Consider the following 14026-nt stretch of genomic DNA (forward strand, 5'->3'; position numbering starts at 1 on the left):
TTTTAAAGATTTATTTATTTATTTGAAAGAGAGAATGAGAGAGAGAGAGAGAGCACATGAGACGGGGGAGGGTCAGAGGGAGAAGCAGACTCCCCGCTGAGCAGGGAGCCTGATGCGGGACTCGATCCCGGGACTCCAGGATCATGACCTGAGCCAAAGGCAGTCGCTTAACCAACTGAGCCACCCAGGCGCCCCCCCCCCCATAGTATTTTTAAGTTACTTTTGACTAAGTAGTATAGCAAGTTCTTTTTTAACTCATTAACCTTTTTTTTCTTCTGTGCTTCCTTTAGATGTGGTATTATAGGTGCTTTTCAGAATTTTTCCCTGATTTGCTCTTCCCCTTACATACTGTGATACTGTTTATTAGACACAGATTATTGTCTTTTCTAAAAAAAAATTTTTTTAAAGTAAGCTTTACACCCAACATGGGACTTGAACTCACGACCCTGAGATCAAGGGTTGCATGTTCTCCTGATTGAGCCAGCCAGGCACCCTGGATTATTGTCTTTTGATAGGCTTCAGAAACACTGAGCAGATCTTACTGGCTCTGTTCCTTATTACTGTTTCTGATTTAAAAAAAAAGCTTTTTAAGTGTGTTTATCCAAGAGGAGACACTTTACATGATAAAGTTATCAGAAATTATCTCTGAGAGTTTTTGAATATATGTATAAAGGAATATTGTTTTCCTATCTAAAGGTCCATGGGAAATACAGTTTTCCCACAATGAAACCAATTCCATCATCATGTTTTTCTCCCAGAGTCACCCTCACTGGTTCTTCAGTAGGAAGTGGGATTTCCTGCTCAGTGCAGTAGTTGTCTGTGAAGTTGACTTCAGTTTGGCTAAAGCAGAAGATGACAGGATAAGAGTAAAAAGCTAGAAACACTGTCCAGGAATTGTTGCTGTTTCACATTGAACAACAGTGTGGAAAGAATGGGGCATTACTAATTGAGAAGGCTAGAGTCAGGATGATAATATTTTTCAAAAGTTTGTTAAAAAAACAAGCAAAACTAAAACTATATTTCTGGGGATACATACTTAACGTGGGAAAACTGAAGATATAGGGGAATGGCCAAAAAGGAAAAGCAGGACATTTGGTATTCTGGTGAGAAAGGCAGAGTCATGGGAACGGGAGACATTTTAGTTCTTTAGCTAGTTGTTGGCATCGTGGGTGTTTTTTATTTTCATGCTTCATAACTTAGATATACTTTATATAAATTCTTTTTTTAATATATCAAATACTTGAAAAAAGAAAAACGAGATAAAATTGGGACTTTGAAGCCAGATAGATCTGTGTTTAACTCCCAGCTGTTGTTTGCTACCGTGTGGCCTTAAGTTAGTTATTTAATGTTTTTGAATTTTATTTTATTCATTTTTAAAATGGAAACCACATGTTTTTTTTAAGAATTATTAGTTGGGTGCCTGGGTGGCTCAGTCGTTAAGCATCTGCCTTCAGCTCGGGTCATAATCCCAGGGTCCTGGGATCGAGTTCCACGTCAGGCTCCCTGCTCAGTGGGGAGTTTGCTTCTCCCTCTGCCTGTCCCTCTGCCACCTTGTGCTCTCTCTATCTCTCTGTCAAATAAATAAAATCTTCAAAAAAAAAAAAAAGAATTAGTAGTGTATATGAAGTGCCAGGCATGGTGCTCATACAAAGTCAGAGGTAGACAAGTATTAGCTATTAATATTACTACCAGGAACATTGTGATTTCTTTTTTTTTTAAGATTTTATTTATTTATTTGACAGAGACACAGCGAGAGAGGGAACACAGCAGGGGGAGTGGGAGAGGGAGAAGCAGGTTTCCCGCAGAGCATGGAGCCCGATGTGGGGCTCGATCCCAGGACCCTGGGATCATGACCTGAGCCTAAGGCAGACACTTAACGACTGAGCCACCCAGGCGCCCCTAGGAACACAGTAATTTCAAACTTTGAAATCTTACTTAGATTTCTTTTCCTAAGCCTGTAGTGGATTTCTAATGTAAATTTAGTTGTTTAGAGAAATCAGCATTTTGGGCTAGATAGGGTATTTAGAATAGAAACAACAAAGGAATTGATTTAAATTTTTGTTTACTTATAATTTAGGTGGGAGACCTACCTGATGCAGATATTAAGCCTCCAGAAAATGTGCTGTTTGTGTGTAAATTGAATCCAGTGACCACTGATGAAGATCTGGAGATAATATTCTCAAGATTTGGGCCAATAAGAAGGTAAACTCTAGAATTAGTGAAAGATTTTAGAAAAACTAGGTATTGGTGGTTTTCTAATGACATTTTTTTGATGAATCTGTGAACGCTGGAATTTTGTAGTGGTGAATTTTACAGATGAGTCTTTTGTACAGTAGGGAAGAAAAATAAGTATATGTGTGTGTATGTGTGCATACAAATATATACACACAAATATATATATATACATGATTGAATGATTGTCCCACTTCCAGCACACACATTTTTGCTTTAAAGCAAGAAGTGAATGGAACAGGTTCCTCGTTTCATGTTTTTAAAATGAGACTTATAGGGCGCCTGGGTGGCTTAGTCGGTTAAGCATCTGCCTTCAGCTCAGGTCATGATCCCGGGGTCCTGGGATGGAGCCCCACGTCGGGCTCTCTGCTTAGTGGGAGCCTGCTTCTCCCTCTCCCTACTGTTCCCCCTGCTTGTACTCTCTCAAATAAATAAATAAAATTTAAAAAAATAAAAAATAAAATAAAAGACTTATGTGAGGAAATGGACAAGCTGCATGGTTTAACTCCCATCTTATTGGTCCTTTTACTTGTCAAGATGGATTAGTTCTATATAACAGCTATACTTACGGGGTAAAATTTGAGCTTGGTTTATATTAAAATTCAAAAACTACAAAGCATAAACTTACTAAATGTGTATATATGCATGAATATACATACATTATTTTACAGTAACATGAGATATTCTGTAATTCATCTACATTTGGACCAGAAGTGAATTATGACTTAAAAGAATTTTTTAGCAGTAGTTTACTTTTGGCACAGGGAGGTAAATAGTTTATCTTACACTTTCTTCAGTGCATTAGAAATTTAGGACTATAGGCCAAGATTGGGCATTTAGAGTAGAATTGAGATAATTTTGTTACTACACTGGTGAACTACTTTTTTTTAATTGTTATTGAAGAAATTTGGAGGAGTATAGTTCCACGAATTTAACTTTGATTTTTTTATAAGAGGTTTTTTTTTTTTTAAGATTTTATTTATTTATTTGTCAGAGAGAGAGAGAGCACAAGCAGGGGAAGCAGCAGGCAGAGGGAGAAGCAGGCACCCCTCTGAGCAAGAAGCCGGATGTGGGACTCTATTCCAGTACCTTGAGATCATGACCTGAGCCAAAGGCAGACGCTTAACGCTTAACCGACTGTGCCACCCAGGCGCCCCATAAGAGGTTTTTTTTTTAAGATTATTTATTTATTTATGTGAGAGAGAATGAGAGAGAGAGACAGAGACAGAGGGAGAAGCAGACTCCCCGCTGAGCAGGGAGACTGACTCAGGGTGTGATCCCAGGAGTCTGGGATCATGACCTGAGCCAAAGGCAGACACTTAACTGACTGAGCACCCAGGTGCCCCTTAACTTTGACTTTTAATAACTGGCTTATTTTGTTCTTCACTTTTGAAGAGTAAGAGTGAATGCTTTTTCTTTAAAGTCACTTTTTCCAAACTTTCTTTCAGTTGTGAAGTTATTCGGGATTGGAAGACAGGAGAATCCCTCTGTTATGCTTTTATTGAATTTGAAAAGGTAGGTCATAGTATACGTATTTTAAGTTTATATTTATTTTGTTCTTATATAGTGTTAAAATGTGAAAAATTATAGAACTTTCTAGTCTCTGAAATTAGAAAATTAATTTACCCTTTCTCTAGGTACCCAAGAAAAATAATTTTATTATATTCAAATAGAGGGTAAATTCAACATCTGTTGTTGTTAATATGTGTACCTTTACTTTAGGGTCAGGTGCAGTCTGAGTTTATGTATCTTTAAAACTTTAAAGTTTTAGGTGAAATCCTTCACATTGTATAAATGATTTTTCAGCATTGTTTATGTAGATCTGTAATTGAGTAATAGAGAACTGGACTGGATGTAAAGTTCTAGATATTAACCCGAACTCTGTCACTGACCACCTATTGTATGGTATTTGTCAGTTTGTTTAGGACTCTTATTCCTAGGCATTAGCCTCCTTATAAATAGAACTTGAATATTGGATTAGATAGTATCTTCTAGACCTATAATAATAATGATGATAGCTTATGTCACTCAAATAACTTTCTTTAAGCCAGGCATTATACTACTTGACCTGCATTTTACCCTCACAACTCTGTGAGATAGATAGGTACTTTCCTCCTTTTCCAAATAAGTAAACTGAGACATATAGTGGTTGTGTGACTTGATTAAAATTATGCCCCTAGTGAATGTCATAGCTGGGATTTGAATTTAGAAAACTCTGACACTGCTCCTATTGCTTTTAGCTGCTATGTGAGGCTGTGTCATTTCTATGCAGCTTTGGACTGATGTGTGTCCACTAGTAGCTCCTTCCAAGTGACAGTTATCCTTCCAAGTGAGTTATTCCACAGCATTTATCGAATACCTTCTATATTTTAGGCACTGCGATAGCAGAAAAAACCAGAATTCCAGAGGCCCTCCCTGTCACTGCTACTTGTAACATTATAGACCTGTTTTGTCTAATTTTAAACTTGATATAAATGTAAACACAGTGTGTGTTTTTTGTGTCCAGCATCTTTTGCTTAAGTGTTGTATTCGTAAGATTTATATGTTACTTCATATGTAGTAACATGTTAACTTTTTTCATTAATTTCCATTGACGTGGTATTTCATTATGTGTATATGGATTTTTGTTGCCATATAGTATTTTATTATGTGTATATAAAACAATTTAGATTTCCATTCAGCTTGGTCCTTGTAGTTTTGAGCTATTATGAATGGTTCTACTGTAAGGCATTTCTTTCGTATGTTTTGGTGTACATATGTATGCATTTCTGTTGGGTATGTACCTATGAGTGAATTGCTGGGTCATAGGGTAGTTGTGGCTATAGTAGATTATTTTAATCAGTTTTCCAGAGTGGTTGTATTTTTTTTTCCCCTAAGTGGTTATATTTTCGCTTTCACTAGCGATGTGTGAGAGTCCCTGTCAGTTCTTGGTATGGTCAGTCTTTAAAATTTTTATCCATTCTGGTGAGTGTGTAGTGGTATCTTATGATGGTTTTATTTTGCATTTCCTTGGTTGCACCCCCTTTCATATGTTTATTGCATTGGATGTCTTTTTTTTTTTTTTTAATGAAGTAACTGTTCAAGACTTGCCCACTTTTTGATTGCATGTTTGGCTGCCTTTTTCTTGATTTGTAAGAATTCTTTACATTTTCTGGATACAAGCTTATTTTTTGGTTATATGTGTTGCGAGTATCTTTTCTATAGATTTGCCTTTTCCCCATTTTTAATGGTGTCTTTTGATAAGCAGAAATTTCTGATTTTTACTTCAGTTTGTGAATATTTTTTTCTTTTTTTTTAAAGATTATTTATTTATTTATTCATGAGAGACAGAGAGAGAGAGAGAGGCAGAGGGAGAAGCAGGCTCCCAAGGAGCAGGGAGCCTGACATGGGACTCGATCCCAGGACCCTGGGATCATGACTTGAGCCGAAGGCAGACGCTTAACCATCTGAGCCACCCATGCGCCCCTCGTCAATATTTTTCTTATGGCTGGTTTTAAAAAACTTTGTCTACCCCCACAGTCATGAAAAATCCTCCAGTGCTGGGGCGCCTGGGTGGCTCAGCCGACTGCTTTCGGCTCAGGTCATGATCCTGGAGTCCCGGGATCGAGTCCCACATCGGGCTCCCTGCTCAGCAGGGAGTCTGCTTCTCCCTCTGACCCTCTTCCCTCTCGTGCTCTCTGTCTCTCATTCTCTCTCTCTCAAATAAATAAATAAAATCTTTAAAAAAAAATATCCTCCAATGCTACCTTTAGAAGGTTTGCTGTGAAAAATCTTTCCCATTTAGATCTGTAATTTGATTTTTGTGTATTATGTGTATCATGTTAAATTTCATTTTTCTTACATTGGATAGCAAGGGGACTCAGCCTAGTTTATTGAAAAGGTTGTCCTATCCACACAGCTTGGCAGTGCCATCTTTGTCATAAGTCAGGTGCCTACATAAGTGTAAAGTATCTGAGAACTTTCTCTTTAGGGAAAGGGCACAGTGATGCAGTTATGCCTGCCCAAGTATAATCATTACAGATTCATCAAACATACATTGATTGTTGGGGCATCTGGCTGGCTCAGTCAGTAGAACATGCGCCTCTTGGGTCATGAGTTTGAGCCCCATGTTGGATGTAGAGCTTTAAAAAAAAAAGCAAAACACTGATTGCCTATCATGTGCGAGATGATGTTCTAAATGATGTAGATACAAAGATGAATAAAGCTTTATATCTTTATGGAGTTTATAATCCATTTAATTCTTGACATACATGGTAAATAAATAAATTATAACTAGTTTTTGTTTTTTTATCTTCTTCTCTGAATTGTCTCTAGTAAGTTGTGAGCACGCCAGAGAATGTTTCCAGGAATATAGGAGATAATTGATCAATGCTGGGTTGAAATGCATCATTTCTAGTCTTCAGATGTCGGAAATGGAGAATAGGGGGTTTGTGAAGTTGCTGACAGGAAGAATCCTTATGTAACACCGACCTTGGTATCTCAGGCCCACAGTCCATTATCCACACCCCTGGGGGTAGCTATGTTTCTGATTTCAGGCTTTTTCAGAACTTAGAAAGGTGTGGACTGTGTAATACTCCTCTGGGTCAGCACTCCATAATCATTCACAAAATATTTTTACACTGAAACAAATGCATATTCATACTAAGTGGAACAAATCAAGGCCACGGTCTTCTGTTAGGTCAAGTTTTGTTGTCAAATGGATTTTATGTTATTTTTTTAAAGATTTTATTTATTTCACAGAGAGAGAGACAGCCAGAGAGGGAACACAAGCAGGGGGAGCAGGAGAGGGAGAAGCAGGCCTCCTGCCGAGCAGGGAGCCTGATGTGGGGCTCCATCTCAGGACCCTGGAATCATGACCTGCGCCGAAGGCAGCCGCTTAACGACTGAGCCTCCCAGGCTCCCCTGTCAAATGGATTTTAACACCAAATTTATAAAAACAGCTTTCAACTTTCAGAATATTTTTGGGTTTCGAATGAAAGGGTTTGTAGATGGACTTGTACAGCACAATTTGCAAGTGTATGTATGTCCACTACAGTCACACTGCCTCGGCTCAAATCCTGGCTCTCACCTTTGCCAGCTGACCTTTGGCAACTTCTGTACCTTTCTAAACGGATGTTTTCTCTTTGAGAAAATGGAGATAATAATAGGTAGTACTTCATATGCTTGTATCAGAGTTAACTGAGCTCATAGATGCAGAGCATGCAACAGCATCTGGTGTGCGATAGGCACTCAAATATTAGTGTTAGTAACAACAGACTTGCTGTGTTTTCAGTATTTGTTCTAGCTGCAGAAATTTCTTCCATAAAGATTTATGCTTGAGTTTTTGTAATTATTATCAGGAAGAAGATTGTGAGAAGGCGTTCTTCAAAATGGACAATGTCCTTATAGACGACAGAAGAATACATGTGGATTTTAGCCAGTCTGTTGCAAAGGTTAAGTGGAAAGGAAAAGGTATGTTGGTTCAGCTTCCTTTGTTTCTGTTCACTGTGCATGCGTGTGCGTGCGTGCGTGTGCATTGTGTGCGTGTGTGTGTGTGCACGTGTGTGCCTGTACCTCCTTTGCCTTAGTGTTGTTCATTAGGAGAAATGTTTATTGATGGAACTTCTGCCACTTATGGTTTCATGTAGGTGCTAGCAAGAATCTAACATACAGGGGAGTGTGTGTGTGTGTATATGTGTATTTAAGCTGATGGTGAATATATTTACTATTTTTGTGTTATAAATTACTTATAATTACCCATTGCAAACATGGCATATTTGCAAAGTAATGATTTTGATGGTTGTGATGGCTTGGTTCTTCTAGGTGCAAAACTCTTAAGTTTTTTTGAAGTTTGTTTGTTTTAGTTATCACATGGTAGAAAATTGAAAAGGTGGTGTTTAAAAACTCTCCCTTCCCTCATCTATCCATTTCCCTTCCCAGAGGTAACCACTCTTACCCGTTTCTTGTATTATTTTCCACATACATTCTTTGAACATACATACATATGTGTTTATGTTAGAATTTCCTCTTATTTCATGTTTTTATTCCCATGTAGGTTTTATGTATATTTGTTAGCTTTCTCTTTTAAAAAAGGAAGTATATATATTTTATACATACAGTTTTCATCTTGGGAGTAGAGGGGCTGCATAGGATGCTTTTTCCTGGCCCTGCCACCGAGGGCCAGTCAAGATATAACAGTAGGTCCTATTTTTCTGAAGGGATTGTTGATTTCATTTCTGGCACTTGGGAGGGAATATAGGTGACTTAGGCTTGGTGTTGTTGCCAGCCCTCCCCTTTCACACCCTTTAGTGAACTTCTGTGTACATTCCTGCTGTCCTGCTATCTGCTTGGTGCTCTGGAGATCTTGGTCAGCGTCTCTTCTGACAGATCAGAGATCTTTAAAGCCTCACTTCTTTTTTTTTTATTTTTTTTATTTTTTAAAGATTTATTTATTTTGAGAGAGTGAGAATGAGAGAAAGAGTACATGAGAGGGGGGAGGGTTAGAGGGAGAAGCAGACTCCTTGCTGAGCCAGGAGCCCGATGCGGGACTTGATCGCGGGACTCCAGGATCATGACCCGAGCCGAAGGCAGTCGCTTAACCGACTGAGCCACCCAGGCGCCCCTAAAGCCTCACTTCTTTACAACTTCTAAGCCTCTCAGATCTCAGACTCCAGTCTCAAGCCCTCAATTTCCTTTGGACCTAATTTTCTCCTGGACTTAATGGCTCTAGCTAAATACTGCATTATTTCCCATTGAAATGTATTCACTGTGTCATTTAGGATTTGAAAGTTTGATGTTGTAATTACTCACATATATCGTTAGGTGGCAGCATATAGCTACTTAGCAAAACGGGTTTCATTTGAAATAGTAGTGGAGAATGAATTACTCTTCTTTTGTTTTCTTCTCAGCCTTTTTCTGTCTGCCAACGTATATGCCATTTATAAAATAGCTGATGTATTATACCTCTTAACATTAATTTTTGTTCTTTAATAAGTTAGGGGAGTTTTTTTACTAAGTCTTTTTTTTTTTTTTTAATAAATAGGTGGGAAATACACCAAGAGTGATTTCAAGGAATATGAAAAGGAACAAGATAAACCATCTAATTTAGTTTTGAAAGATAAAGTAAAGCCCAAGCAGGAGTATCCTTTACAATAACCAATTAGTCAATATGTATAGACCATCCACTCTGTGTAGAATACTGTGTGATATGTTATAAAAAGTCACAGTCTGTAGAAGATAAGGTTCCTGAATCCAGTGGTTTGTGAAGACATCGTTTAGTTTATTGTGATCCTGTTTCAACGTCTTACATAAACTTTTGTTTTTTGGTATGTTCTCTAATGTACGAATAAGGTTAGGGTTGAAAAAAATCTTTAGCCTAATTCTTTTCCCTCCTTACTCTTAGGTTAAGGTTAACACTTATTCTGAAATCTTCAGGTAAGATTTGTATTTTGTATACAATTGTAATGTTTTAAATTCCTCTTACTCAGAAATTTTCTTCGTGTAGCTACGCTAAATTCTTGGTGTTAACCTTCCTCATAATGTTTAACTTCTTTGGATGGCAAATATGTAGATTAACAAAATCCTGTTGTTCTCTTACATGATTAGGTTGCTTCTTTCTGCTTAGTACATTGTCAGTCTAGCAACAAATATTTATTAGGCTCCTATTTGTATGTAAGAGTTAGCTTTTATATGATTAAAAAGAAATCCATTGACTTGACCATTTTAATTTAGGTTCTTCCAAGTTTTAGTTGAGACAAGTAAAAATCAGTGAAACATACTGTTTACATTATGTCATTTTAATTTGTTCATTGATATTCTCATTATAAATCTATCACTCTTCACATTGCGAAAGTTATTTCTTTTGTGATTCTTTCTGGTAAATGGTTTCTTTGTTTCCTAATTTCTGTTGGTGTTTTAGGGATTCTCTTTCCCACACCTGTCTTAGACATTTCTTTTCCAAGTATTCATCAGGGAAAGATGAATATCAGGTTGACTTGTTATACACTCATTTGAAAAACTGTGTTGACTGTCTACAGTGCATAAAGCATTGTAAGGTGTAAGAGGCATGACAGGAGGATAAAGTCTGATATGTGCTGACACGAGGAGGCGGCTTTCACACGCAAGCATACCAAACAGTAAGCTAAGATGTAGTCTAAAAAGATGTACGTAAGGGGGGATATGATTGAAATATTAAAATCATAAAAGGTATGGGTGGGATACACTTGAGATTTATTTAACAAATCTTTGAAATTAAATTTAGGCTAACCACTAGTAGCTGCAGCTGGCAGAAGGGAAGTGTGTAGGGCAGATAAAAGGAAGTGCAGACATAGAGTGTAAAGTACAAGGAGGTGTCTTTCATCTTTTTCCTCATAGAGGTAAATAGTTCAGGCTGAAAAGGAAGAATATGTAGTATTAAAATGTTCTAAATTCAAGATGATAGATTACTAAAAGCTAAGAAAAGAAACCAGGCATGTTTGAGAATAAATCTGTAGCCCAGTTACTATCCAATAGAAGTTTCTACAGTGATGGAAACTATCTCCACCATCCAGTGTAGCTACCAACCACATGTGTTTTTTGAGCATGTGAAATGGACTGAGGAACTGAATTTTAAAGTTTGCTTAATTTTAATTAATTTAAACAACCACATGTGGCTAGTATTGAACAGTGTCAGCTTTCAGTCTTTTGAAATTGATGGAGAAGACAGACATGACCTGATGCAAACCATTGTTAATCATTCTCAAACAGAATATTAAACAAGGAAAAAGGAAATTCTTCAGTCTCACCCAGTAAGATAGTCTTTCTTGGTAATTGATTTCATTTTAGCAAGGCCTTTATAATCTCAGGTATAATAATAGAGTGACAGAACATGTGTTTATAATATGTAAGAGATATATATATATATATATTTTTTTTTTTTTTTTACCTACCTTGTATATTATGTATTATGTGACTTTTTTACTATGGCAGGGAAAGGAGATTCAGAGGACAATCTAATAATCAGATAAGTTTAGTGGGTTTTTTTAAATATATAATTAGATAAGCTTTAAGTTAAAAAGGCATGGTGGAGATACACTTTTATGGATCTTGAGAAAAAGAGAAATTATTGTAAATTAGACTACTAATAAGATTAAAAATAGAACAAAAGGAAAGGCAAGTTTAATTTGGCCAGGGTAGACCTTGGGGAATAAATTGGGGAAAGGAAGTCAGAGAGATCACAAATTTATGGTTAATTCAAAGGACTTCGGAAGGATTTGACACATGCAAGTGTTGCCTATAGTAGTGAGTAGAAGATAGTGGGTAAACGAGGGAGAAGAGATGTGACAAGTGTCTTGGCGATATGGTAAATAATCAACAAGTACTTATTTGGCGTCTGTTACACAGCCAGCTTAGCAGTGAAACATAGCCCCTGCCCTCATAGACCTTATGTTTTATTGTTGGAGGGGGGATGAACAGACATTAAATAATTACCAGGAATCAAATATAAATATGTCTAGAGTGTTGCAAAGAAGTACATTTGTGGGATATGGGGCTTGTAGAGGTGAGGAATCAGGGAGGACCCTCAGGTAACACTAAGAGAAGTGACATTAAAGCTCACCTTGAATATGGGGGAAGAGCTATGATGGGAGGCTGTTTTCTCTGACTTGATCCATCATTTAAGAAATCTAGTTTATGTTATGCCTAGCACAATCCAAGTACAGCCATTCACGCGCACACATAATTGAAACAGAAATGCCATAGTATTTTTATTAGGTGCCATATATTCTGTTTTCCATTCTACATTATTACAAAATGCTGGCTGTGACACACTAAATGGGTTTTGGATGGAGGGAGCTGCATGTGTAAAGCAACACAGTAAGTGAAGTCCTGGGCAAGGGCTGTTGAATTCGTACCTGCAAAAGGAGAGGCTCCAGAAGCTACTCTGGAAACAGTGTGACGTAGTATAAAGGAGAAAAGAAGTTAGAGATAATGGAGTAGGAATAGGATATGGTACAGGCTGACTGGCCATCTTTAGCCATCTTGTGAAAAGCCAAGAGGATGCAGCATTTTCCTGTTTAATGTTATGTAGAAGTGAGATGTCCCTGAGGAAGGCATAGAGCTGCGGTGTCGTGAAAACAGACCTGACGCTCTAGTCCTGGGGGAAGTGTGTCCACCATTCCTCTAGTTGCACACGCCTCTAAAACAGCTCTGCATTTTGGGCTTCCTCCTAAGCTTTTTTTTTTGAAAACCACTATTCTGGCCCTTGTCAGCCTTCCTCAAACACTATTTTAGAATTTGAGATTATTTTCAACAGGGTGTAACGGTTTTATATTTTCTCTTATTCTAAGACATGATAGTATATTAGAGAAAATACATCTCTCTGAATTAAAACACATTATCGTAATTTTCATACCACATTTATGTGAAATTAAGGTTCACTCACGTCTATAAATATTGAGTCACTGTGTTGTACACTTGAAACTAATACAATATTGTATGTCAACTACACTTCAACTAAGAAAAAAAGATCCACTCACAATTTACCATCTAGACAAATGATACCATTTCTCGTTGTTTCCTTCACATCTTGATCTTTTATGATTTGTAAAGTTATGATTACCATATGGTATAAACAATTTTTATTTCAAGCTTTTTCCACTTTTAATTTTTCATAAACACTTTTCTGGTTTTTTTCATAGCATTTACTTATCATTGCTAATAACTTTCTTTGTATATCCTGTTGAAGTTCTACAGTATATTTAAGAATGTCCTTATTACTAGGCTTTTGTTACTCTTGATTTCTGTTACAAAAAATAATTGTTATATATATACCTTTGTTAATTTAACTTATTTTAATCTTTTATAAATTCTTCAATTTAAATGTGGCGGCTGTTGCGAGGCATTGCTAAATTTCCTCCTATAGGATTGAACTAATTAGTACTTCAACAGAGGAGTCACAGGAATGTATCTTCTATCTCCTGTAGCTCCTCTGGCATTGGGGTTTGTCATATCTTAATTTTTTCCAGTGAAACTTACCTCATTTTGTAAGTTTAAGTTTTTTTTCATTACTGACAAATAGGTTTCCTTATTTTTTATGGCTACTTAAATTTTCATTTGTGGATTTAGCTTTTTTTGCCCTCCATGTTTTTTGCCCACTCACTTGCCAGTTGTTAATTGTTTATTTAAGGTCAGGGTTCTTTCCGTTTTTCCTGAAAGAAAATACGAAGTAGTTATGTTTTAGAAAAAGACTCTTATGCTTGTGAGGTGCTTTTTGCTTTAAAAAATTTTTAGCGTCATGGCCACCTCTGTTTACCAGATTCTTATGTTTTGATGTATTATCAGTGTCAGTTCTCACATCTGTCCTTAACTAGCTGCTGCAGTGCAAAATATGATCTTGTACTAGAGGAGCAAGCAGAAGATTCAAAATCAAGTCACTCACACACAAGTAAAAAACACAAGAAGAAAACTCGTCACTGCTCTGAAGAACAAGAAGATGAGGACTACATGCCGATCAGAAATACTAATCAGGTACTTGTAAGGTCCAGCCTTAGCTGTAGAGAGAATTATTTTATCCCTCTGTAAATTACTTCTAAGTGACATAATGTAGGGGGAAAGGGTATAGTTCTGAAAGGGTGGCCATGTTCCTAACTAGAACATAGAATGGTTTCACTGGGGTGATGGACTGTAGTTTTTGAGAATATAGATCACAAATGATAAAAGATTGTTTTCAAAGTAACTTAGTATATCATTCAGTTCCATATTGTGAAACGAGTGATTTCTGAACCTGTGGACACTTACTTAACTCCCATCAGGAGCAAGTGTGGTTGTGCTGAAAAAG

The 14026-nt window shown here is 37.0% G+C and overlaps 1 protein-coding gene across 2 annotated transcripts in view; it reads left to right on the plus strand.

The window, feature by feature from the left end:
• The window catches only part of PPIL4 (peptidylprolyl isomerase like 4), a 42142-nt gene that overhangs the window by 18355 nt on the left and 9761 nt on the right, over nt 1-14026 (plus strand). For both annotated transcript variants that reach the window (XM_027603166.2, XM_027603168.2), the window contains 5 exons: nt 2078-2202; nt 3681-3747; nt 7572-7683; nt 9254-9350; nt 13569-13716. In XM_027603166.2, the coding sequence (XP_027458967.1) occupies nt 2078-2202; nt 3681-3747; nt 7572-7683; nt 9254-9350; nt 13569-13716 (549 nt within the window). The remainder of the gene's footprint in view (nt 1-2077; nt 2203-3680; nt 3748-7571; nt 7684-9253; nt 9351-13568; nt 13717-14026) is intronic.

The sequence above is a fragment of the Zalophus californianus genome, chromosome 7 (assembly GCF_009762305.2).
Source record: "Zalophus californianus isolate mZalCal1 chromosome 7, mZalCal1.pri.v2, whole genome shotgun sequence".
NCBI classification, from domain to species: Eukaryota; Metazoa; Chordata; class Mammalia; order Carnivora; family Otariidae; genus Zalophus; species Zalophus californianus.